Source organism: Chiloscyllium punctatum, chromosome 5, assembly GCF_047496795.1.
Source record: "Chiloscyllium punctatum isolate Juve2018m chromosome 5, sChiPun1.3, whole genome shotgun sequence".
Lineage (NCBI taxonomy): Eukaryota > Metazoa > Chordata > Chondrichthyes > Orectolobiformes > Hemiscylliidae > Chiloscyllium > Chiloscyllium punctatum.
The window spans coordinates 9,211,951-9,236,562 of record NC_092743.1 but is presented as its reverse complement, the minus strand read 5'-3'; the positions used below and the strand labels follow the sequence as shown (position 1 = coordinate 9,236,562).

Sequence of the window (24,612 nt, the reverse complement as noted above, 5' to 3'; positions counted from 1 at the left end):
TATGCAGAAGGCAGCATACCCATCACCACCCAAGGGCCATTAATGATGCCAGCACTTGTAGTGATGCCCACATCTCAATTAATAAAAGAAAAAGGTTTTCAGGTGCACTGAATCTCTGGCATAGCTAGTTGATACTTAATGGCTTAGTCAAATGTGCGATTAACGTAAAATGGTTGTGAAACTGTTTAAAGATGTCTGAACAGAAGTTTTACTTCAACATTTTGTTTCAGCTTATTTTAGTGCATGTTTGCAGTTCATATGGAAGGGTTCTTGTTTTTGGAATGGGTCAGGGGGGTGGGGAAGAAGTTAAGATCTGGCTTTAATTCATATACTTAGTCAATTTTAAGAAATAGTATTGCAAGAATTAATTTGGCATAAGTGTTCAAATGTTTCTGTAAAATAATTTTAGCCAGACAATTTTTAGATTTGGTATTTTCTTCTGGAAAGGGATGGGCAATAAATGCTGGCCCAGCCAGTGTTACTCAAACTCTGAATGAATTTTTAAAAAATATCTGGTATAATTGTTTAAATGAGACAAGTTGGATATTGACATGCCCAGAGGTTTAATTTGATTTAAGTGTATATCGATTGGTGGTGTCATTTAGCCACTTTGTGCATGGAACAGTCATTGTACATTGAACTCAAATTACACATTGTATGTAATCACTGACATTTTGATCGAAGTCCTTTATATAAGGGACAACAGCATTTACTGTATATACCATCTTCCACTAACTCAATATCCTAAAATGTGGGATACTTATGATCAAGGACAGTAGTATATGCAACAGCCACTGTGCGCTGCAACCTCCCACAAGCAGCATGTGATGTCCAAATTTCCTCAACTGTGATGTTGGGTGAGGGTACATATTGGCCAGAATGTCAAAGAGACCTCTCTGTTGTTTAAAATAATAAAGTTGTTTTCACCCTTTTTAAATGCAGTTTTAAGTGCAGCACAACTGTCAGTCTAGATTTGATGCTCAAGTCACTGGTGTGAGACTTGAACACTTAATGTTCTCAATTAATCATGAGTGGTGCAATTCAACTATTGCTGATAGCAAATCTCTTGAAGAAATCTGTCTGCTGTGATGCTCAGACTTTGGGGTGAATTCATTAGCTTCCTCCTTCATGCTAGACTTGCATGTTGGCTGAAGTAATTCCCTCTACTTGGGATGCTAAGACCTACAAAACACGGAGTGGAATAAGACCTTTCTTTCATGTGATGCAAGCTTTACTTTATTGTAAATATGGCATGACGACATTGTCACTGCAGAAAGGCTGAGGGACAAATTTCCAAGCTCAAGATACAAATCTTGTTTCAGAGAGAAGAATTGGTGGTCTTGAATGATCAAATATTAATTCCATGTTTTTCCCCAAGAGTTAAGTCAAGGTGGTTCATTAGTTCGTTGCATTCAGGAAATTGGGCTAAAATTGTTTGTGTTTTCCTTAATGTTCTTTAAGGCATGCTTGTAGCCTCATCGAGGGACTCTGACCCAGTGGACCAGTTTTTGAAATTATCACAAGAGCAACATCGTATTCAACACAGCAGTGACTACTCCTACCCAAAGTGGTTCATTCCAAATACGCTAAAATATTATGTTTTGTTACATGATGTTAGTGAAGGGGAGGAGCAAAGGTAAGTTTTATTATATATGATCTGGGGTCAGCACTTAAAATATTAAAAGTTGCCTTCAAATGCTAGATTCTGGTAGTACATCTTCAAAAAAAGTAGTTGGAGTCAGTTTACATTTAATCGCCTTATCTTAAATGTGGTCTCCATCTGGAATGAGCTATATACACTGAGAAAATTGCACCCAGTGCTCAAATGGCAGAAAAGACAATATCAAACCATTTTGATAGAATAATTCTTAGTACAATAGTTTCTCCAAGCTCTAACTGCAAAGACCATTTTCAACAGTTAAAGCACAGCCCCGTCAGTAAGGGTAGTTAGAAAATATCTGTGCTCAGCCTTTCTGTATTGGTTCCCTTTCCCCATTGAAATGGTACTAATAGCAGTGGGTCAATAGTGAAAAGTGTGTATACGGATGCACAATCTTTTATCCAAAATGCTCGGGACCAGCTGGTTTTCGGAATTCAGAATTTTTCAAATTTCAGTATAAGTGACAATTTGGTGAAATTTTTAAAAGTCTTACCAAACAGTAGACACAGTGAGTGTGTCCTGAGGGCCCTGAAACAGAATTGAGGCCTGCCAGTGCTGGGCCATGCCCCCACACCTCGCATCTGAGTGACATGCATCAAGTAGATGTGGTGCTGGATTAACTGTTTGCACGCCAAACAACCTTGTTAATGAGAAAAAAAACTTCAAGCCTTCAGATTTCGGATTAAAGGTTTCTACCTGCATTTGGTTTCATTGTGATGTGGTACTGGAAGATTCTTGAAAGAATGCTTGCCTGTTGGCAGTTTTTGTATTTTTAAAAAATAAATGCTTCACAGTTAGAAACACGCAGCACACTACCCTTATGTATGGTAACTCATTCTAAGAAAATAAATTTTTGCTTCTCCCACTCTTATCTGGTGTTTCACTTATAGGATGGTTTGAGAGACCTTTTGGTATCGAAGAGATTTGAGGCATTAGGCACGGTGTATTCTTGTGTGATGCTGGGTTACCTATCAGGGACCATTATCCTCGCTAGTTTAAATGGCTGATTTTTTGTTTCTTCTTCCCATGCATGTTGAGCATTATTGGCACTAACCTTTAAGACACTTAGCCAAGTATTTTCTCCAATGGAAGAAAGACGTAAGGTCACAAAGTTGGCAAGTTACTAATCAAGTGCTTTAAACCAGATGCAAGAGCTTACATTTCAAAAATAAATGAGAAAAATATTCCTTATTTCCAATTGTGTAATTGATCTCCTAATTGAAGGACCTCAGTTGGAGAGGTTCTGAAGGAAATGTCACAATTAATTATTTCTGTTGGATATCTGCATCATCAGAACAGGCTTGAGGGGTAAAATACTGAAAATGTGTCGCTGGAAAAGTGCAGCAGGTCAGGCAGCATCCAAGGAGCAGGAGAATTAACGTTTCGGGCATGAGCCTTCTTCAGGAATCCTCCTGCTCCTTGGATGCTGCCTGACCTGCTGCGCTTTTCCAGCAACACATTTTCAGCTCTGATCTCCAGCATCTGCAGTCCTCACTTTCTCCTTGAGGGATTAAATACCCTAATCCTTTGGATAATTGTGCCTAAGGTGTGCATATCTGTTATCTCTCAACACTAGGTTATAGTCCAACAGGTTTAATTGGAAGCACTAGCTTTCGGAGCGCTGCTCCTTCAGGTGATTGCAACCACCTGATGAAGGAGCAGTGCTCCAAAAGCTTGTGCTTCCAATTAAACCTGTTGGACTATAACCTGGTGTTGTGATTTGTAACTTCGTACACCCCAGTCCAATACCAGCATCTCCAAGTCATATGTTATTGGCGCTTTAGTACCAGCCATTGTCTGTCTATTGTCAAATCTATTCATGGTTTTTTTTTCCCAATCTACTCCTAGCCACCTCTAGCCTCAACCTCCTAGTTTCCTTTTGCCTGGATTTAAGACTCTAGTTTCAGAAATTGTTGCACTCAAACATGTTTAATACTTGAAATAAAAAATGAAAATGTGAAATCACTATTTGCTTAATTACTTTGACTTTAACTCATTATCTTTGGATTCTAATTTACCCTGCAGAGCTGAATCTGTTTATGAAGAAATGAAACAGAGGTATGGGTCACAGGGGTGCTATTTGCTGAAATTTAATTCTCGGCTACCATCAAGTGGAACAGATGAGCAGATCCCTGATCCTTGGAGTCAGTATTTGAATCGAAATAATTTGCAAAACCAGGTATGTACATTTGTAAAGACTGATTTAGGGCAGTTGAATTCACTTCACACCTGGTGAACCTTTGTTTTTGGCCAATAAAGCAGTCCGTTTTATTCCAGTGAATTCCCATGAATAACCGTGAAAGTCACCAGCTAATATGGTGGAGTGACAAATGTTGGTGAGAGCAGTTGAAGACTTCCATGCTGCTGAGGTAGAATGGAGAAATGTTTTAACATTTATGTAAATGACAACATTTTAATACTCTCTTTCTAGCAGTGAGCTTTGTTTTAAAGGGTGTACCATTGTTTTGTTTTTAATACACTAATATGCATTGACTCCTTTTAAACTTTTTCCAACTTCATTATATGCTTACCAGATCAGCTGGTTTGTGATGGAAGAAGGATGACAACAGTGTTGGTTCAATTCCTGCACTGCCTGAGGTTACCATGAAGGACTGTCCTCCTTTAACCTCTCCCCTCACCTGAGGTTTGGTGACCCTCAGATTAAACCATTACCAGTTGTCGCTTTCTAATGACACAACAGCACTATCGTCTGGTAGGACGACCGTGACTTTTTAAAACTTGCTAAACTGGTTTATGTAGGTCCAGATGTTGGATGTGCAATGATCTACTCCAGAGTAAAATCCCACCTTGTATTGTCCTTGTGGCCCTAAGTGAAATTGCTGTTTTACTCTACTGATTCCAAACCATTTAAAGCTAAATGAATTAGCAATGTTTTAATCAATCAAGAGAACCTTCATCCCATCAGTTTTGAGCCAGATCCTGGCATCCCTGAGCTGCACCTTTCTAAGAATATGCCCAATTTTTAATGTCTTGGATTTTAATTTCAAATTGGAAATGTTTTGAATTTGTCTCATCACTTTTTGAAGGAAATCTGTGAAGATGGTTTTGTTCCACTTGTCAACAAGAATAAAGAAAACAGCACCAATGCACTTGAGCTGGATGGATTGGACAGTTCGATCAATGGTAAACTCATTCAAAGAAATAAAAGTTGGGTGTCTGTTTTGTGACTCTTCTTATACCAGTGTTTCCTCCTTACAACAGCACGTGAGGGTCAAAATGTACAAATTAGGAACATGATTAGGCAACTCAGCTCCTTGAGCTGGGTTTGCTCTGTCCTTATTTATAATCAGGACTGATTTAATTGAGGTTTGTATTTCATTTCACATCCATAAACTGTGCATGCATGCAGCAACTTTAAACCGAGAGTATATGATGCTTGGAAGTTGCATTCAATGTTCATTTCAAGAAAAATGTACTCAGGCAAGGCAGTAAAGACAGGAAAACCGTGTGAAGTAACAGTGCTCGTGAGAGTTGGCACAGAGGTAATGGGCTGAATTGCCCCGCCTGTTCAATAATTCTGTGCTTCGAAGAACTAATTGTATTTTGTCTCATTTAGACAAAGGATGAGAAAATTATTAAACCTGCTCAAAATTATCATACCACCTCATGCTACTTAATCATGGTAAATAGCAGGAGGCGGCTCATATGAAACAAAAACAGTGCCATGGATCTGTTGGACCAAAGGACTCTGTCTGTTTCATGTGAATACTATAACAATGTAGGTGGAGAAATTATTTTCACTACTTCATATGGCAATAACAAAAGGGTTAAATTTAAGATAATCAAAAGGTGAGCGCAGGAGGCTTTTTCAAATCTTATGGATGGTTTAGAACATAGAATGCACCCTCTTTCCCCCCCCCCCGCCCCAACCAAATGACAGACAGGCATATCTGTAATTAGAAAGTAGATTGGTATTAGAGGCGTGCAGGAGATAATTGGGTAGGGTTTTTTATGGAGCCAGTTAAAGTATAGTGCTTTTGCAGTCAGCATCGTTTTAGGCGATGTACAAAAAGCAATGCACAGTCCATTAGCGTAAGTGTGTTGGTGAATGTACTACAACATTAAGTCAAGTAACAACTTTGATATAACCAATACTGGGTCAACGTCCAGGAAGAATCTGATTTCAGAGTCAGCTGACAATCACAAACAACTCGTGCTGTGCTGTTATTTTAGTCCATTGATTAGATTACTGTGTTGTACTTGTGGCTATCCAGTGTCCTGCAGTCGTTTGAGAAAACCTTTCTCCGAGCTTAAAAGTATAAATATAAGATGATTCAAAGACTAGGGTTGCCCAAAATGTAGTTGCAAAAAATTCCTTTTAAGTCGCAATCCTTTTACATGATGACCAGTGATTTATTTTCTCAACGTAGCTACTACTGAAACAAAACTAAAAGCTATATGTGTGCTTGAAATTAACAGAATTTGCGCATCTCAAATTCTTAATGTGTGACTCCAGAGCTAGCCATTTTTCTCTTCAAATAAAACCAAACCAGCAATTTTTGGCTTGTAGCTCATTGACCCTTTTGAACCATTGATGTTCTATTTTCAGAAAGAGGTTTTAAAAGCACTATCAGTGAACATGTTAATACTATCTTCCTATTGTCTTCCCCTGAGTTATTGTCTACTTCAGTAAACTAACCACTATTTACAGGATTTGGAGCTGCCGGTGTTGGACAGGGGTGTACAAAGTTTAAAAAACACACATCAGGTTATAGTCCAACAGGTTTAATTGGAAGCACACTAGCTTTCGGAGGCTCACTATCACCTGATGAAGGAGCGACGCTCTGAAAGCTAGTGTGCTTCCAATTAAACCTGTTGGACTATAACCTGGTGTTGTGATTTTTAACTACTTACAGGGTTTAAGTATGCAAAATGCCTTTGGATTAAAGATCATTTGGATGGGTGACTGGAATAAAGGCCTAAAGTAATTTATAAAGGAAAATTTTTTTTCTGTACAAAGCAACAATGATTTGTATTTTTACAGCCTATCTTGTATATACTAAAATATTAAAACATGCTTTCCTCCTCCTTCCCCACGCTATTTTGAATCCATGGAATTCTCTACCCCAGAGAGCTGGAAACTCTATTGGTTACGATACTCAAGACAGAGATTATTAGGTAGTTAGGATAGTATGTGAAAATAGCATTGTGATTGAGTTAGATTTGTTTGATCTTAAATAATGGGCACGCTTAAAATAATACACACTTAGAACTTTTGTAGCATGGCAAGAGGCCCATTGTATCTGCACCGGTCATAGTTATACAGCATGGAAACAGACCTTTTGGTCCAATCGTCCATGCCGACCAGATATCCTAAATTAATCTTGGTCCATTGGCCAGCATTTGGCCCATATCTCTCTAAAGCCCTTCCTATTCAGATGCCTTTTAAATTTTGTAATTATACCAGCCTTTATCACTTCCTCTAGCAGCTCATTGCGCACACAAACTAAAGAATTTGAGATGAGCAGATTCTGTTCATCTCAAGCACATATACAGTTTGAGAATAAGCTCTTAGTTTTTTGTTTCAGCAGTAGCTACGTTGAGAAAAGCCAAATCTGGCATTGACACTGGTCATCTCTGGGAAAAGTTGCCCCTTATGTCCCTTGTAAATCTTTACCCTCTCACCTTAAACCTATGCCCTCTAGTTTTAGAATTCCCCATGCTAGGGAAAAGACCTTGACTGTTCACCCTATCCATGCCCTCCTTGATTTTATAAGCTCTGATAAGTCACCCTTCAACCTCCGCTCAAGGGAAAATGGCCCCAGCCTAGTTAGCTTCAGACCCTCCAACCCTGGCAGCATTCTTGCAAATCTTTTCTGTACCCTTTCAAGATTCACAACCTCCTTCCTATAGCAGGGAAACCAAGATTGCAGACAATATTTTAAAGTGGCATAACCGATGCCCCTATGAAACATGACCTCCCAACTCCTCTACTCAATGCGCTGACCAGTAAAAGTTAGCATATCAAATGCCAACTTCACTATCCTGTGTACCTTCAATTCCACTTTCAACTGTGAACCTGCCCTCCAAGGTCTCAAATTATATTTAAGAATGCTCCCCAAGACCTTACTATTAGGTGGATAAGTCCTGCCCTGATTTTGTTGCCAAAATGCAAAGCCCCCTATTTCAATTAAACTCCATTTGCCATTTCTCAGCCCATTGACCCATCTGATCAAGGTCCCAATGTTCTGAGGTAACCTCCTTTGTTGTCCACTATGCATCCAACTTTGGTGTCATCAGTCTATTCTAATCCCATTTACTTGAACTTGGCCTCTAGGTTTGATATGGTGTTTCAAGTGCTAACCTAAATTATTATTAAATATCTGAATGCTTGCTGCCTCTGCCATCCTTTCAGTCAGTGTTCTGGATGTCCACAAATTTCCTCAAATCCCCTCTCAACTTCCTGCTCTTTTGGTTTTAAAATTGTCCTCTTGATCATTGCCCACTTGACTGACAGGAGATGTTTCTCCCTAATTACTCTTGTCTGTAGTCTTCAATTTTCTACGCTTCAATTGATCCCCCAGATTCTCTGCTCAAAGGAAAACAATCTCATCCTAATTAACCTCCCTTCATAGTTGAGTTGTTTCCAGGTCAAGCACTACTCTGAATCTCTTCTGCACACAGTCTAGTGCAGTTAGATCCTTTAGTGTCTCCTGAGGGACTGAATGCCTTGCTGATATTCCTGTTTTCTACAAAAGCAAAATGCTGTAGATAGAGGAAATCTGAAATAAACTTGAGAAATCCGGGTCTGGCAGCATCTGTGAAAAGAAACTGAACATTTTGAGGCCAGTATGACTGTCCTGGCCATAGTTTCTTGACATCATTTGGCCTCTAGTGTTATGGGGAAAAGGCAGGAATGTCTGGCAACCATAATCCTGTTAAATGATGATACAGATTTGAGGGGCCGAATAGCCGCCTCCTTTTTTTTTAAGGGCCTTAAAGTATTCCAGCAGGTGACCAGCTAACTATTATAGTTTTAGCACGACTTTCCTATTTTGTATTTCAAACTGTTGAAATAAAAGCCGACATTCCATTAGACTTCTGTTACCTCCTGAACTTGCAAGCTATCTGCGTGATTCATGTATGAGGCCACCCCCAATTCCTTTGTGCTGCAACTTGATGCAGTATTTCTCAATTTGCATAATATTCAGTTTCTCCACCTTCCTGCCAAAGTGCATGACCTCTCATTTTCCTATATTGTATTTAAATATGCCAAGGTTTTTGTTCACTCAACATGTCTGTCCTTCTGTGAACTGTCATGCTCACCACTTGCCTTTCCAATTGTGCTAGCATGGACTTGGCAAGTGTATGTTTGCTTCCCACATCATAGTAAGTAATTGTGGGCTTTGCACTGATATGTGATATTCCGCTAGTTACAGATTGCTATCCACCTTTGTCCTAAATGTCTTCTGTTAGTTAGCTAATCTTCTAAGTATGCTAATGTCCTACCACAGGCTCTTAAGTAGCCTAATACACCTTGAAGGCCTTTTTGAAATTGTGTTCCATACTTATTGTGGTAATCATAGTATGAATGATTTACAGGGAGCGGATTGCATGAAATGTATACAAGGAGAGCTTATCATCAACATGTAGATGGTCCTACATGGGACGATGCAGTGTTGGACCTACTTTAGGAACAAAGCCAGATGTTGGAGGTGACAGTGGAGGAGCATTTAGTGATAGTGATCAAAGCACTTTTAAATTTGTTATGGAAAGGGAGAAAGATGGCCTGCAAAACAGGTTTTGGATAGGGGTAGGTTGATTGTATTAGAAGAAGGCAGGATCTGGTCAAAATAACAGTAAACAGCTACTTGAGGGTAAATCCACAGCAGAACAGTGGGAGGTGCCCAAAAACTAATGGGGTGGAGTACAGGCCTCACCTGTTCCCTTTCGGATGAAATGTAGGAGCAAGAAGCTGAGAGAAGCATGGATGCCTAGTAATATTTAAGACTGGATAAAATCAAGACATACAGCCACTACAAAAGGAGTAAAACAATGGAGGCCTTAAAGCAATATAGGAAGGGGGAAATCTTAGAAAAGTAATTAGAGCAAAGGAGGGATATGAAGAAACACTGGCGGGCAAGATTAGTCACGTGACACTGCAAGGCTATCAAGAGGAAGAGAATGAGGGAAGTAGCAGGGCCAGTTGGGGACCAAGGACTAATGTGTGAGAAGTCAGAGGACGTTGGTAAAGTGCTAAATGAGTACTCTCTGGAAGGGCACTCGGAAACTGAGGGGAGAGGCTTATCCACAGATCCCTAAACCTGACCGGACAAGTTAATAGGAAAGTTAAGGCATTGGTATGGCTTGCCATTCATTTTGAGGCATAGATTAGAAGAGCAGGGTGATTGTTAGCACCTACAGAACATTGGGCTGCAGCTGGAATACTGTGTACAGTTCTTACTATAGGATGGGAGTGAAAAGGAGATTCACCAGGATATTGCCTGAGATGAAGTATCTCAGCTATGAAGGGGAGCTGGATATGCTCAGGTTGTTTTCTTTGGAGTAGGGATGGTTGGGGTGGGGAGATGGTAGTGAACAGAAAGCAGCTGTTCTCTTCGTTGAAGGGACAGTAAAGAGGGGGTGTAATTTCAAGATGAAAGGTAAAGGTTTAGAGGAGATTTGAGTAAGAATTTTCTCACCCAGAGTGCTGTGGAAGTCAGGAATGCACTGCTTTGGAGGGTAGTTGAGGTGGTGACCTCAAGCCTTTTAAATATTGAACCCTTGAGTCATAACATTAAAGGCTCAGCGCCTGGTGCTGGAAAGTGGGACTAGTGTCGATAGTATTGTAGTTTTTTTAATACAGACTTGATGGGCCTAAGGACCTTTTCTGTGATTTTCAGAGGTGTATTCCATCCTCTGGTTCTCTTTTTATTTATCCTGCTTGGTACCACCTTAAATTCTGAGTTGTCAGGCATGATTTCCCCTTCATGAATACATACTGACTCCACATTTCTGAAATTACTTAATTCTATTACACTATTATAATCAATGTTTAGCTATCTGGCCTATACTCCTGTGTTTCTTTTCCTGCCTTTTTCAATAAGATTTGCGTTGGCACTTTTCCAGTCCTGTAGGACTTTTCCAAATCTTGAGTTTCTGTGATTACTACCAGTGCATCCAGTAACTCTGTGGTTCTTTGCTTCAATCTCCTAGGGTGTACCCTGTTTGGTCCAAGGGACCTTTTGGTCTTTACCCCCATTAGTTTCCTTAGTACTGTTTCTCATTGTTGTTTGTATTTATTTCTATACCTCATTTTGCCCTCTTAGTTTTTTTTTGGAATACTTTAATGTCTTTGTAAAGATTGGTTATCATCTAATCTTTCACAGTAAGAGGTTTCCCATTTAAAGTAGTGAGGAATTTCTTGAGGGTCATGAGTCTGTAGATTTTTAAAACTGCAGCTAGCTGTCCAGTCTACATTATTAACATGTATTGCAAATCTCATAGCAAGAGAGTTGGAGTACAGAAGCAGGGATGTCTTGCTGCAGTTGTGCAGGGCCTTGGTGAAACCACACCTAGAGCATTGTGTGCAGTTTTGGTCTCTTTTATCTGAGGAAGGATATTTTGTCCATGAGAGTGCAACAAAGGTTTAACAGACTGCTTCCTGGGGTGGAAGGATTGATGTATGAGGAAAGATTGAATTGATTAGGATTATATTCATTAGAGTTTAAAAGAATAAAGGGGGGAATTTTAATAAAATGGCTGCACATTTTAAAAAAGAAATGATGTTCCTGATGATCAGTCTAGAGCCGGTCTAGCGACATGGTATCGGCCATTTAGGACTGAGATGAGAAGATTCGTTACCCAAAAAGTTGAGCCTGTGAAATGTCTTCCATAGAAAGTAGTTGAGGCCAATAGGAGATGGATCTCTTGAGGCCCAAGACGTATATCTGTCTCTGGGTACAGGAGGAAAGTGGGAGCGGGGTACTGAGTTGGACGATCAGCCATGATTATATTATATTAAAACAGGTTTCAAGGGCTGAGTGACCTACTCTTTTCTGTTTCTAACTGCTCTTCCTTTATTTTAACAGATGGAATTCCAAACGACTTTAAATCCCATCTATTTCAAGATGGTCCTGTGAAGTCGGGGGGACTTGATGGTCCGAACCGACCAAAGTCTGTTGAGACGGTGAATGATTCAATCAAACAAAACACCTTGACTGCTCATGGACTCAGTTTAACACTCACTGATCATGATCGAATTAGACAGTTCATTCAGGAGTTCACATTTCGGGGATTGCTGCCACACATAGAAAAGACTATACGACAACTAAATGATCAGGTGTGGCTATTCTTTTTTGTGTATATTTCTTTAATCATTCACTGCAACTGTTCAAATGATCAGATACCCATGTCATGAACTGATGATTAAATATTGCAGAATCATAATTACAGAACTTCAAAAGTACTTTGTCTTCTATAAAGCACTTTAGAGTGGCCTGAGATCAAGTAAAGTGCTATACAAATGAGTTTCTTATTGAAATGGTAAAAACTGTTTACTTTGTACACAAAAATGCTGATCAGTTAGCACCTGAAGAAAAGATGGGGTAAACATTTCATATGCCTTATGTTTAAGATTTAAGTCTCAAAAATGCTGTTGGTTTGTTTCTTCTATTTGCATAATTATCACAGTGTAATAAAGGTAAAACTGAGTTGAATGTTTACAAATCACAATGATAAGCTTGTCTGCCTTGTAAATCAAATGTAGCATTCTTGAAACCCGTTTTGTGCGAAATGAGGCACATAACGCAGAGCCTATCCACATAACAGAGCTGACTATTCCTTTCAGCCTCATTGGCTTAGCTGAGAGTTTAATTTCATGAACTTTCAATACTTTGCAGAGAAATGTAGGTTTCTGTACTTGATACGTGGTGAAACATTTTTGTTTGAAGAATATTTAATGCTGAAAATTGTGCATGGAAAGTATTGTAGTAATAACTTCTTCCTGTCACTGGGTGGTGCAAAAGTCCTGTGCTGCTCAGGATTGCTTCATGAAGTTTAGTCTGAGCCAAGCTCTGCACGATTAGAAAAGCCAAAATTCAAGGAATATGTTGATTTGCCAACATCATGATTAGCTGTAGGCCACTTGAAACATAGGCATCATCTCTGTCCACTAGAATGACAGTCATTTATACAAGCTGATGTGTACCACCTAAGTAGCAAGGCAACGAAACAACAGGCTTCCATACAGTGCTAAACATTAAACAAAGCTGTTAATTTAATTTTATTTGGCACAAGCATGCTACATGGGCCATTCAACCGCTTGAGTCTACTCTGCTATTGAGTTAGATCATTGATCTGTTTTTTGCCTCTGGAGTTGTCAATGACATGCAGACAATGAAACTAGGTTTTGTATTAAGGTAAAGAATTATTTTCAACCTCTGATTTAAATCTTATTTTCGAGGTGCAAAATTAATACAAAAGTATCCCTGGCCAGTGTTGTAGAGTCATACTTTGCAGAAATAGAGCTTTATTCCTGATGAAGGGCTTTTGCCCGAAACGTCGATTTCGAAGCTGCTTGGATACTGCCTGAACTGCTGCGCTCTTCCAGCACCACTAATCCAGCCTCAGTCCAACTTGTTCATGCTGACCAAATTTCCCAACTAAACTAGTCCCAATTGGTTGCGTATGGCTCAAATTCCTCAAAGCCTTTCCCATTCATGTACCTGTCCAAATGTGTCTCAAATGTTGTAACTGTACCGTCTCTATCACTTTTTTAACAGCTGATTCCACACACAAACCATCTTCTGTGTGGAAAAAGTTACCCTTTAAATCTGTCTCCTATCACTTTAAAATTATGCTCCCTAATTTTGAATTTGCCTACCATCGGGGGAGGCTGCCATGATTTGATATGTATTTGCATTTACACAACAAAATATTTGAAAGCTTCAGTTTTTAATGCTGATCATTTCTGACCTGTGTTAAGTGAAGCTGCTACTTTAATATAAAAAAGCTTTGAATTCACTCGTGAGTAATAAGCTTTATTCCAGGTTGCTAGGTGAGTGAAATTGGAGCAGGGTTCAAGCCTGAGCAACTTAGCCATCACTGCAGGTTTTCAAACTGGCAGCTGAATCTGTTCTTTAGTGCATAGTTCATGCATCGTCAGGATAGTGAATTCTAACTACACCACCTTCCTATTAGGACCAGTATAAAGCAGCTACGCTTTATGGGACTAATGCTTAGTTAGACATTCTGGTTAATACAATCTTTTATTGCTGTAGTACAAATGCGGATTACTCTCTGCAATGATTCACAACTGCTCTCGCTCGCTCCTACAGCTAAAGTAACCTGGGGCTTTTCTTTCTGGTTTGTCCCAGTCAGCCACTGGAAAGTGGGATTAGGCAGGATAGCTGTTTTGTTGACTGAGAATGTGCCAAATGGCTTCATTGTGTTGTAAATTTTATTTCCGTGTAAGTTACCTGCGGATGGGTAGGGACCTGTTCTGAAGTTGCTGTAATGAAATGTCATCTTTTTGTCTTTTAGTTTCTACCTTACACAATTTTTTAATTTTGTCCAAAATATAAGTATATCTATAATCTAATAACACTATAGTTTCATAATTCTGTACCATTTCTGTAACTGTATCTACTCTAGGACAAAGTGTAATTTGGCACTTCACATAATACAATTTGTGCTGCTGCTGTTTTGCACACACTCAGCTAAAAGAGTTGGGTTTTTGAGTCTTGAGTTTGAGTCTGTTGTAAGGTAAAAGGTTCAACTCCTTCGGGGTCTTAAGTAGATTATCTAGGTATTTCTTTTAGTCCAGTGACTATCAAATGCGTTATGTTGGATAAACATTAATCCAAGTGCCTGTCTGCATTTTCAGGTAAATAGGAAAGATCTTAAGACACTCTCTTTATTTTGAAGAGCAGAGAAGTTTTCCTCCATGATGTCCCCATTAATATTTTACCCTCCACTAACTGCAAGAAGTCTCAACAGGTCTGGCAGCATCTACATAGAATATAGAACATTACAGCGCAGTACAGGTCTTTCGGCCCTTAATGTTGCACTCACCTGTGAAATTAATCTGATGCCCATCTAACCAACACTGTTCCCTTATTATCCATATGTATGTCCAATGCCCTTTAATGTCAACGAGTTGCAGTCAGGTCGTTCCACGTTCCTCCTCCTGAGTAAAAAAACTACTCCTGATATCTGTCCTCAATCTATCACCCTTCAATTTAAAGCACTGTCACCTCATGTCAGCCTTCAGCATCTGAGGAAAACGTCTTTCATTGTCCACCCTATCGAGCTCTCTGATTATCTTCTACATCTCGATTAAGTCACCTCTCCATCTTTTGTCCAATGAAAACAGCCTCAGTTCCCTCAGCCTTTCCTCAAAGACTTTACTTCCATACCAGGCAATATCCTAGTAGATCTCGTCTGAACCATTTCCAAAGCTTCCACATCCTTCCTATAATGCAGTGACTCCAGGTGCAACCATACCAATGTCTTGTACAGCTGAAGCATGACCTCGTGGCTGTGAAACTCAATCCCCCTACCAATAAATGCCAGCACACCATATGCCTCCTTAACAAGCCTATCAACCTGGGTGGCAACTTTCAAGGATTTATGCACCTGGATACTGAGATCTCTGTTCATCTACACTGCAAAAGTTTTATTAGCCCAGTACTCTGCATACATGTTATTTCTTCCAAAATGAACTATCTCACGTTTTTCTGCATTAAACTCCATTTGCCACTTCTCAGCCCAGCTCTGCATCTTAGCTATGTCCCTCTGTAACCCACAACTTCCTTCAGCACTATCCACAACTCTGCCTACCTTAGTGTTATCTGCAAATTTACTAACCCATCCTTTTGAGGCCCACTCCCAGATCATTTTATAAAAATGACAGACAGCAGTGGCCCCAGAACAGATCCTTGCAACACACCATTAGAAACTGAGCTCCAGGATGAGCATTTCCCTCTGTCATCTTTCAGCTCGCCAATTTATGATCCAAACCCCTAAGTCACCTTCAATCCTGAAACTCCATATTTTGTGCAATAGCTCACTGTGTGGAACCTTATCAAACTCCTTACTGAAGTCCATATACACCACATCAACCACTTTACCTTCATCCGCCTGTTTTGTCACCTTCTCAAATAACTCAATATGTTTAGTTAAGCATGACCTACCCTCCACAAAACCGTGTTGACTATCCCTAATCAAATTATTCTTTTCCAGATGATAAATCCTATCTCGTAACCTTTTCCAACACCTTACCCACTGGCCTATAATTACCAGGGTTGACCTGACTCCCCTCAAACAAGTGAACGACATTTACTATCCTCCAGTATTCTAGCAGTACTCCTGTTGACAACGATGACCAAGATCAAAGGCTCTGCAATCTCATCCTTGGCTTCCCAGAAAATCCCGTCCAGCTCAGGGATCTTACTAATTTTCAGATCTTCCAAAATTGCTAAAACCTCCTCTTTGTCAACTGCAATCCCATCTAATCTAGTAGCCTGTATTCTCCATATTCTCACTATGTGAATACTGACTAAATGTGAATACTGACTAAAAATATTCATTAATTGCTTCTCCTTTGTCCTCAGATTCCATACGCAACTTCCTATTGCTGTCTTTGGCCTTAATCTTACTCTCATCATTCTTTTATTCCTGATCTATCTATAGAATGCCTTAGTTTTCCTTGATCCTATCTGCCAGCAACTTCTCATGTCCCCTCCTGGCTGTCTCTTTAGATCTTTTCTGACTAACTTATAACACTCAAGCCCTCTGAGCCATCACACCTCATCCTCACAAGCCTTCATTTTTCTCTTGACGAGAGCTTCAACTTTAGTAAACCATGGTTCCCTTGACAACTACCTTCCTGGCTGATAAGTATATACTAATCAAGCACCTGCAGTGGTTGTTCCTTGAATAAACTCCACATTTCAGGTTCATCCATCCCCTGTAGTTTCCTTTCCCATCCTATGCATCCTAAATTTTGCCTAATCGTATCATAATTGCCTTTCCTCCGGTTATACCTTTCCCTGCGGTTTATGCCTATCCCTGCCCATTGCTATTGTAAACATAACTGAATTGTGGTCACTATCACCAAAGTGCTCACCGGATTCATTCCTCAGTACCAAATCTAATATGGCATCTCCCCTTGTTGGCCTGTCTGCGTACTGTCAGAAAACCCTCCTGCACATATTGAACAAAAGCTGACCTTATTCCCAGTCAAGATTGGAGCAGTTAAAGCCCCCATAACAACTACCCTGTTACATGTTCTTATCAAAAACAATCTTTGCTATCATGTCCTCTACATCCCTGGAACAATTTGGAGGCCTTTTGAAAACTCCCAACAGGGTGACCACTCCTTTCCTGTTTCTAACCTTAGCCCAAACTACCTCAGTGAATGAGTCCTCAAATGTTACCTCGCTGCTGTAATGTTATCCTTGGTGCATCGCCACCTTTGCCTCTTACTGAAACAACATCTAAATCCCAGAATCTGCAACAACGATTCCTATTCCCCCCTCTAGCCATGTCTCTGAAATGGCTACAAAATCAAAATCCCAGGTACCAACCCGTGCTGCGAGTTCATCCACCTTATTCTGGATGCTCCTGGCGTTGAAATGCGCACACTTCAAATCCATATCCTGGATGCTGGTGACCTCTCGCGACCTTGTAAACCTATCCCTGACCTCACTACCCTCAACCTCCTGTAAACTGGAACTACAATTCAGGTTACCCCCCTGCTGCATTAGTTTAACCCCCCAACGCCCCTTGCCGAAGAGCATTCGCAAACCCCCCTGCCCAGAATATTGGTACCCCTCTGGTTCAGGTGAAGACCATCCTGTTTGTAGAGATCCTGCCTTCCCCAGAAAGAGCTCCAATTATCCAAGAATCCAAACCCCCTCTCCTGCAGCAACATGTTCACTCCACTCTTTCCCTGTTCCTAGCACATGGCACAGGCAACAAACCCTCTATGATAACTGTTTCTTCTAGCTCTAAGCTTCTATCCTACTCCCTGAATTTCTGCCTTAGGTAGGAAGAAAGGTGGGGATCTATGTCATTGGTGCCTATGTGGACCACGACTTGGGGCTGCTCCCCCTCCAGGTTCCCGAAAACACTATCTGAGACATCACAAACCCTGGCACCTGGGAGGCAACACACCAATTGCAAGTCTCTCTCATTGCCACAAAACCATCTAACTATGGCGTCCCCAAAGACTAAAGCTCTGCTCCTCTTTCCCCCTTTCCCCTCTGAGCAACAGGGTTGGATTCTGCACCAGAAACTTGTGCCCCACTGGTGAGTTGTTTACCCTCCAACAGTATCCAAAATGGTTTCTTGCTGAGGGGAACCACCACAGGAGATCTTTGCGCTGCCTGCCGATTCCCTTTCCTACCCCTGACGGTAACCCATCTACCTTCTTCACACAGCTGTGGAGTAACTACCTCACTGTAACACCTCTCAATAACTCCCTCTGCCTCCCGAATGATCTGCAGTTCATCCAGCTCCAACAGTCGAGACATTGATGCCTCCATTTATTTTGAGACCTATTTGTTTTAATTTTTTTTGTTATGACAGTCTACTAAAAAGGTCGCTTATGGGCTGTCTGAATGATACCTTCTCAACTGCATGGCCACGTGCAGATTTGAGGATTCATTTGATTTAAAGGACACATTTTTAGCTTTGTCACATCATCCTACAATGATTTGTTTATAAAACTTATGCATTTTCAATTGTAGAGGCCTAGACTGATACCTTACTCGTGTTGTGAATTGTTCAAACAATCCATCTTTTCGAAATCTTCTGATTTGTTTCTGCAGCTTGTATCCAGAAAAGGTCTCAGCCGCTCTTTATTCACTGCTACAAAGAAATGGTTCAGTGGGAGTAAGGTGCCAGAGAAAACCTTGAATGAACTTAAAAATGCCAGCAGTATATTGTAAGTATTCTGGGCTGAAATTCTTGGTTGGAATTTTTTTTAAAAAGACTACAGACTAATTAATTTCCTACATTCAAAACTTTATAATGAAAGGAAGTGTTTTCCCATTGGCCTTGTATGGCTTTGTTTTTGAGGTACTATTGTAGAAAATATTTTGATAAAGATTAGCAATGAGGAGTTAAAATGCAAAGGAAACCAGAGAGGCTGGAGACCTAAGTTAGTCCAAGAAATTGAAAGTTCACACACAGCCTTGAATTGAGGTTGAGGGGAGGAAATGAAAATGAAAGTCTGAGATTGGAAAGACTTTTTCCATCTTGAGAAAAAAAGTACAACCAGATTTGCAAAGATTGGTTTAATTTGTGGGTTGAACCTTTCCACTGATGATTTGTTCAAAATTAGATAAATTGTGTGCCAAAGCAGTAAATAATATGTGGAAGAGTTCTTAAGTCCTAACCATATAATCTATTTTTTGGGTGTGTGAGTATATCTGTTTCGTTCTGAATCAAGTGAGTCACATGCTTGGGTAATGAGTCCTTCAAGAAATGCTTCGATCTGATGTACCTGTGGAGCACTGAAATTGCCAGGTATGAATTTGGCACTTGCAACAGCCGAGGGTACAGGAATTTAGTTGCTGACTCTGCATTCTGCTTGATGATCTTCAGGTATCCACCAGAAGCTCCAGAGCTGCAGATAAGAAAAATGGCTGATCTGTGTTTCTTGGTCCAACACTACGACCTGGCTTACAGCTGCTACCATACAGCAAAGAAGGACTTTCTCAACGATCAAGCAATGTTATATGCTGCAGGGGCATTGGTTAGTTCTTAATTACCCACATTATTCAACCAATATGTTGGGAGATGACACCAAAAATGCAGGGTAACTGAATGTTAAGAATATGTACAGTGTTTTGAAAATTACATTGGTACCTCCATTCTGATACTCCTATTGATTTTAAGGAGTGCGTCTCTATCTGTGCCCCCTCTTGCCTTTTCCACAGTTTCTCCTCTTCCTGGCCTCGGCCCAGCTCCCAACCCCCAAAAGGGAAAAATAAGTCCGTGTAGCGAATACTTTCAGTAAACTCTTCTATTTCCCTCTTTTAAACGAAAGTTGCAGCTAAAGCTGCTCACAGTGGGTTTAAACAACAGTGTCATGTTAATTATTCTGTGGTGGTGCTGCTGTTGGACTGGGGTGGACAAAGTTTAAAAATCTCTCAATACCAGGTTATAGTCCAACAGGTCTGTTTGGAAGTACTAGCTTTCGGAGCGCTGATCCTTCAGGTAGCTGTGGCGTAGGATCATAAGACACATTTGGAGCAGCTGTCCAAACGCTAGTACTTCCAAATAGACCTGTTAGACTATAACCTGGTGTTGTGATTTTTAACTATGTTAATTATTGGCAGATTTCTCTGTGGGATTGGGCAGGTGTATTTTTCATGTTTACAACTGAAATTTCCTCTAGCTTGAAGCCATAAGCAAGCAAATCGATCAACGTTGTCGACTGTGGAGCTGAAAAAGCACAGCAGGTCAGGCAGCATCCAAGGAATTCCTGATGAAGGGCTTATGCCCGAAACCTTGATTCTCCTCTTTGGGTGCTGCCTGACCTCCTTCTCTTTTCTAGCACCACACTCTTGACTTTGATCTCCAGCATCTGCAGTCCTCACTTTCTCCAAATCAGTGAATGTACAAAAACCAAATCCCAGCCATGACTATAAATTGCTTAATTTTCCACAAGGAGAGCTGAACCATCTGAGTTATGGCAATCCACAGCTTAGATAAAGGCCCATTGTGTCCACACTGATCAAAATTAACGACCTAACTATTCTAAGCCTGTTTTCCAGTGCTTGGTCATCAACTTTGTGTATGCCTTGATGTTGTAAGTGCACATTTAAATACTGCTTAAGATGTTATGAGGGTCCCAACCTCCCTGATTCTGAGCTCCTGATTCCCACCACTGAGTGAAAAGGTTTCTCATCCCATCTCCTTTAAACCTTCTCGATGTTCAGTGGCATTATTTGTAGTACACCAGATGACATGGACTGGAATCTGGACTGGACCAGGTATACAAATAGTCTGGGAATTCTGCAGTGGTAGCTTCCTGTTTCCCAGTGCCTGTGCTCCAGCTAAAAGGGGCAAGTTAGAAGTATGAAAGAAAATTGTTATCTAGCCTAGAAGAGTGCAGCTGAAATCTCAAGAAGCTGTACACCATCCAGTATTAAACCCGTTTGACTGGCACCATGTCCACAAATATTCACACCCTTCACCACTGACGCACAGTAGCAGCAGTGTGAACCGCAGTAACTCATCGCCAGCACCCCTAGCATCTGGAATGAAAAGGGCAGCTGATGCATGGGTACATGACCTGAAAGTTCCCTTCCAAACCCCACACTGTCCTGACTTGGAAATATGTTACCATTCATTCAATATTGCTGGGTCAAAATCCTGAAACTTACTTCTGAATGGCACTATTCGTGCACCCCAGAAACTGCAGGGATTCAACTCCTCATCTCAAGCAATTGAGAATGGGTGTTAAATGCTGGCCTGACTGACAATGCACATGTCTCAAAAATTATTTTAAAAAGTGCACGGTGAGACACATTTGTCTATTTGATGTCACTTTGAAAGAATTTCACTAAACATGTAAAGAATTATGGAATCGTAGAGAGCACAGCTCTTTTTAAAAATGCATTGAAGTAGTGTCATATCTCTGTAATCCTTCAGATATTTTTCAGGTTATCTTTAGAAAGTTACTGTTGAATTGATTGCCATGTATTGGACCTTCCAAACCTTTACTGTGATTCTAGAAATAGCAAAGATGCACCCACTCCTGTTTTTAAGTCAAACCTCACCTGAATGAACACTTAAGGTAGTAAAACATTTTTACTATTGATTAAGACAAAAGTTGCTTAAGGTTCTTGTATTTCTACAATACCTTTGGTTCTGAAATTAGGTACTTATTCTGCAGTCTTGTGCTCAAAAGAAAATTTCTGAATTTGAATTCTCTATCTCTGTTGAATTTATAATCTATTAATTCTCTTTGATTATCCTCCCTTCAAAAAGATGAAAACTGAGTAGAAGCTGTTTCTTCATTAATTCGCTTAATTTGGTAATCCTCATTCAGTAATCAACCTTGGACGATTTCTAGATGCCTTCCAATACTTTTATTTTCTTTTATTCTATTCAAGGTTTGTGTGAAGATTTGTAGCTCAGGTGCCAGTTGCCGTGATTGTGCGTATGTTCACCAAGCTGAGAAGTTGATTTGCAGGCATTTCGTCCCTTGCCTAGATGACAGAAGAGACAGTACCGTTTCACAGGAGGCTCCAAAGCACTGAAGATGTCATGTAGCTAAGGGATGAAACTTTTGCAAATTATCTTCCCAGCTTGGTGAACATACCCACATCTTTTATCTTCTAGTCTGGAGCTTAATCTGGAGTCACTAGTTCAAAAGTGACTTAGCCCTTCTGATTATGTTGAGGCTGTGGTTATGCAAACAGTAAAGTGCAGTTTTAACAAAGCCCTTGGTTTGTACTGCTGTTGTCTCGAACACATCATTCATTATCTACACACATGGTTCCTTTTCCCACATGTACAGAGGAACCTCGATTATCCGAATACCAGTCAGCCATGATCATATTGAATGGCGGTGCAGGCTCGAAGGGCTGAATGGCCTACTCCTGCATCTATTGTCTATTGTCTATCCGAATTTCAGATTATCTGACGATCTCAAGGTCCTGATTTAAAGACATTACATCAATGAGGTGTTACCAACAATGATCGCGTCTTTTGTTTAGTGATTAAAAGTGAAATGCTGCTGAGAACATTCCTGTACATTTGATGGGAGCCCAGGCACTGTCTCCAAATGACTGACCACCTGCCCTCCCCCTCTCTCTCCACACTTTTTTTCCCTGGAGTTCTACACAGGGCTGTACCCTAATCTTCTCCAGCATTGTTGTGTACAGGGCAGAGTGGGAACTTGTCAAAAGGTTGTGTGTGTGCGCGGCTGCATAGTGTGCTATTTTGAGACTCCCCCTCCCAAAGGCAGCATCTATCTTGCTGTAGGTGTCCAGTCTGGCTGCTTTCTCCATTACTTCATTTCGTCCTGGAGTCCCATTGGGGAAAAGAGATGAGGCATCTGGCCACTTCACCCAATCTGCTGGCTGGAAACGTGCGAGGTGTGCTGCTGTCTAGGCTCCTGAACGGGGAGCAGACATAGCAAGTGCTTCCCCCCTCCCCTCTCAATCCCATTGAAGTGAAGCAGTGGCAGGGAGAGGCTTCAGCAGTGCTGCAAGTCCCTTACACACACGTGAGTCTGCTCAGAAACAAACCCTGAGACCGAGATGGAGCAAGGCAGGCCGAGCAAGGAAAAAGGAAACTTCAGAAAACCGAGTCCTAGAGAAGAGGCATGGAATCGGTTATCCGAATAATCAATTATCCGAATGAAGTGCTGCCTGCCCATCTCGTTCGGATAATCGATGTTCCTCTGTATAACATTTTTATCAGTGGTTTAAACTGTTGGCATTATTTAGCATTAATGACTTATTTTTGAACTACATCAGTATTTTGCTCTCCTTTCATCTACTTAGATTACTTTGATTTTCTTAACTCATCTCCCTGAGCCCATCTGAATTAGCTAACTGCAGTCCTTATCTCAAACTCCTTTTTATCTTTGTACTGCTCACAATGAGATTTCAAGAGTATTTATAAAAACAGAAGTCAGTTCAGAAATAAAAATACTAAAACCAATCTCAGTGGAGGGCATGACTTTAGCAAAATCAGGAACAATTTATTTAGTGGTGGTACAATTATGCAGTTACTCAAAGATTTCAACAACTTGCGTTTATGTTTTAGGATGCTGTAGAAAATAGAAACGAATGGAGTTAAAAGAATAACTGTAACAACTTAAATGTTTTAAAGGAAAAAGTGGAGTGAGGTTAGGTCAGCTCAAGAGGAAGTTGGGGAGTAAGAGACTAAGATATGGCATTAAAAGCAAAATTATTAAAGCAAGCGAAATATAGAGGAAAGCCAGAAAATAGTCAGGTTTTCAAAATGGTTGCATTGATTTGGCCCCAGTGAAGGACTTTTTATTTGTTCACGAGACGTGTCCCCAGAAAATTACCTGGATCTCTGGATTAATAGTCCAGCAATAATACAACTAGGCTATCACCTCCACAAGTCTGATGTCTCCTCAAATCTTTGAGATTTGTGTTTAACTGAAGTTGTCCTTTAGCTGTTATTCAGCCAGATGTCTTGAGGTTGCAGTGGGGCAATCTTGTAAATGTTTGTGTATCATGAAAACTTGTAATTTGAGGAAAACCCTCCAGAGGGTGGTATTTCTCCAATTATTTCAGTTCTTTAGTTTTATAAAACTAATCTGTGGAGGTCAAGCCAAGATCTTCTAAAGCAGTCAAGTAAACTATTTTGTCGAGTCATTGTCAATATGCTGTCTCTTTTTCTGCAGATAGTTATCCAGTTTCCTGTGACAAACCACAATTGAATCTTCCTCCACCACAACCTCAGGTTGTGCATTCTAGATCTTAACAATTCGTTGTTTTTAGGAAACTTTCCTCCTTTTCAATATTAGTTCTCCAGTCAGTCACCTTTTGGTTTGAGACTTCTGGTTGTCAACCCTTCACTAAAGGGAGGAGTTTCTCTTTTTATTTAGAGCCCTCCTAATTTTGGTGACTTATTAATTTTCTTTGCTTAAATAAGAGTAACCTCCAGCTTTTCCAAGAAACCATGCTGGTATGTTGTTTCTGCTCCCTCTATAGTACTTCTGTGCAGTCTAGTCTGCGGTCACATTTACCTTCTGCCAACTTGTCACTTCCCATAAAATGAAACAAAAGCACATCACAATGGAATTTGCCTCTTTTGAAAAGATAATTCTCAATGAAGCCTGTTGTCTTTGGTTGTAAAACCTAAGAAACATTTAAATAGTATTTTAGTACTGTACTGTTATATAGGAGAGAGCTTGAACAGTGTATGAGAATAAACACAAGTGCATCTTCTGGGTTTTATTGTGTTGGGTTCATTGCACAGAACTTCAA

General features: G+C 40.3%; 1 protein-coding gene across 2 annotated transcripts in view; it reads left to right on the top strand.

Moving 5' to 3' along the window:
* The window catches only part of trappc8 (trafficking protein particle complex subunit 8), a 141,883-nt gene that overhangs the window by 50,702 nt on the left and 66,569 nt on the right, over positions 1-24,612 (top strand). For both annotated transcript variants that reach the window (XM_072569738.1, XM_072569737.1), the window contains 6 exons: positions 1,462-1,636; positions 3,686-3,839; positions 4,708-4,804; positions 11,713-11,963; positions 18,457-18,572; positions 19,235-19,385. In XM_072569738.1, coding sequence (XP_072425839.1) covers positions 1,462-1,636; positions 3,686-3,839; positions 4,708-4,804; positions 11,713-11,963; positions 18,457-18,572; positions 19,235-19,385 — 944 coding nt within the window. The remainder of the gene's footprint in view (positions 1-1,461; positions 1,637-3,685; positions 3,840-4,707; positions 4,805-11,712; positions 11,964-18,456; positions 18,573-19,234; positions 19,386-24,612) is intronic.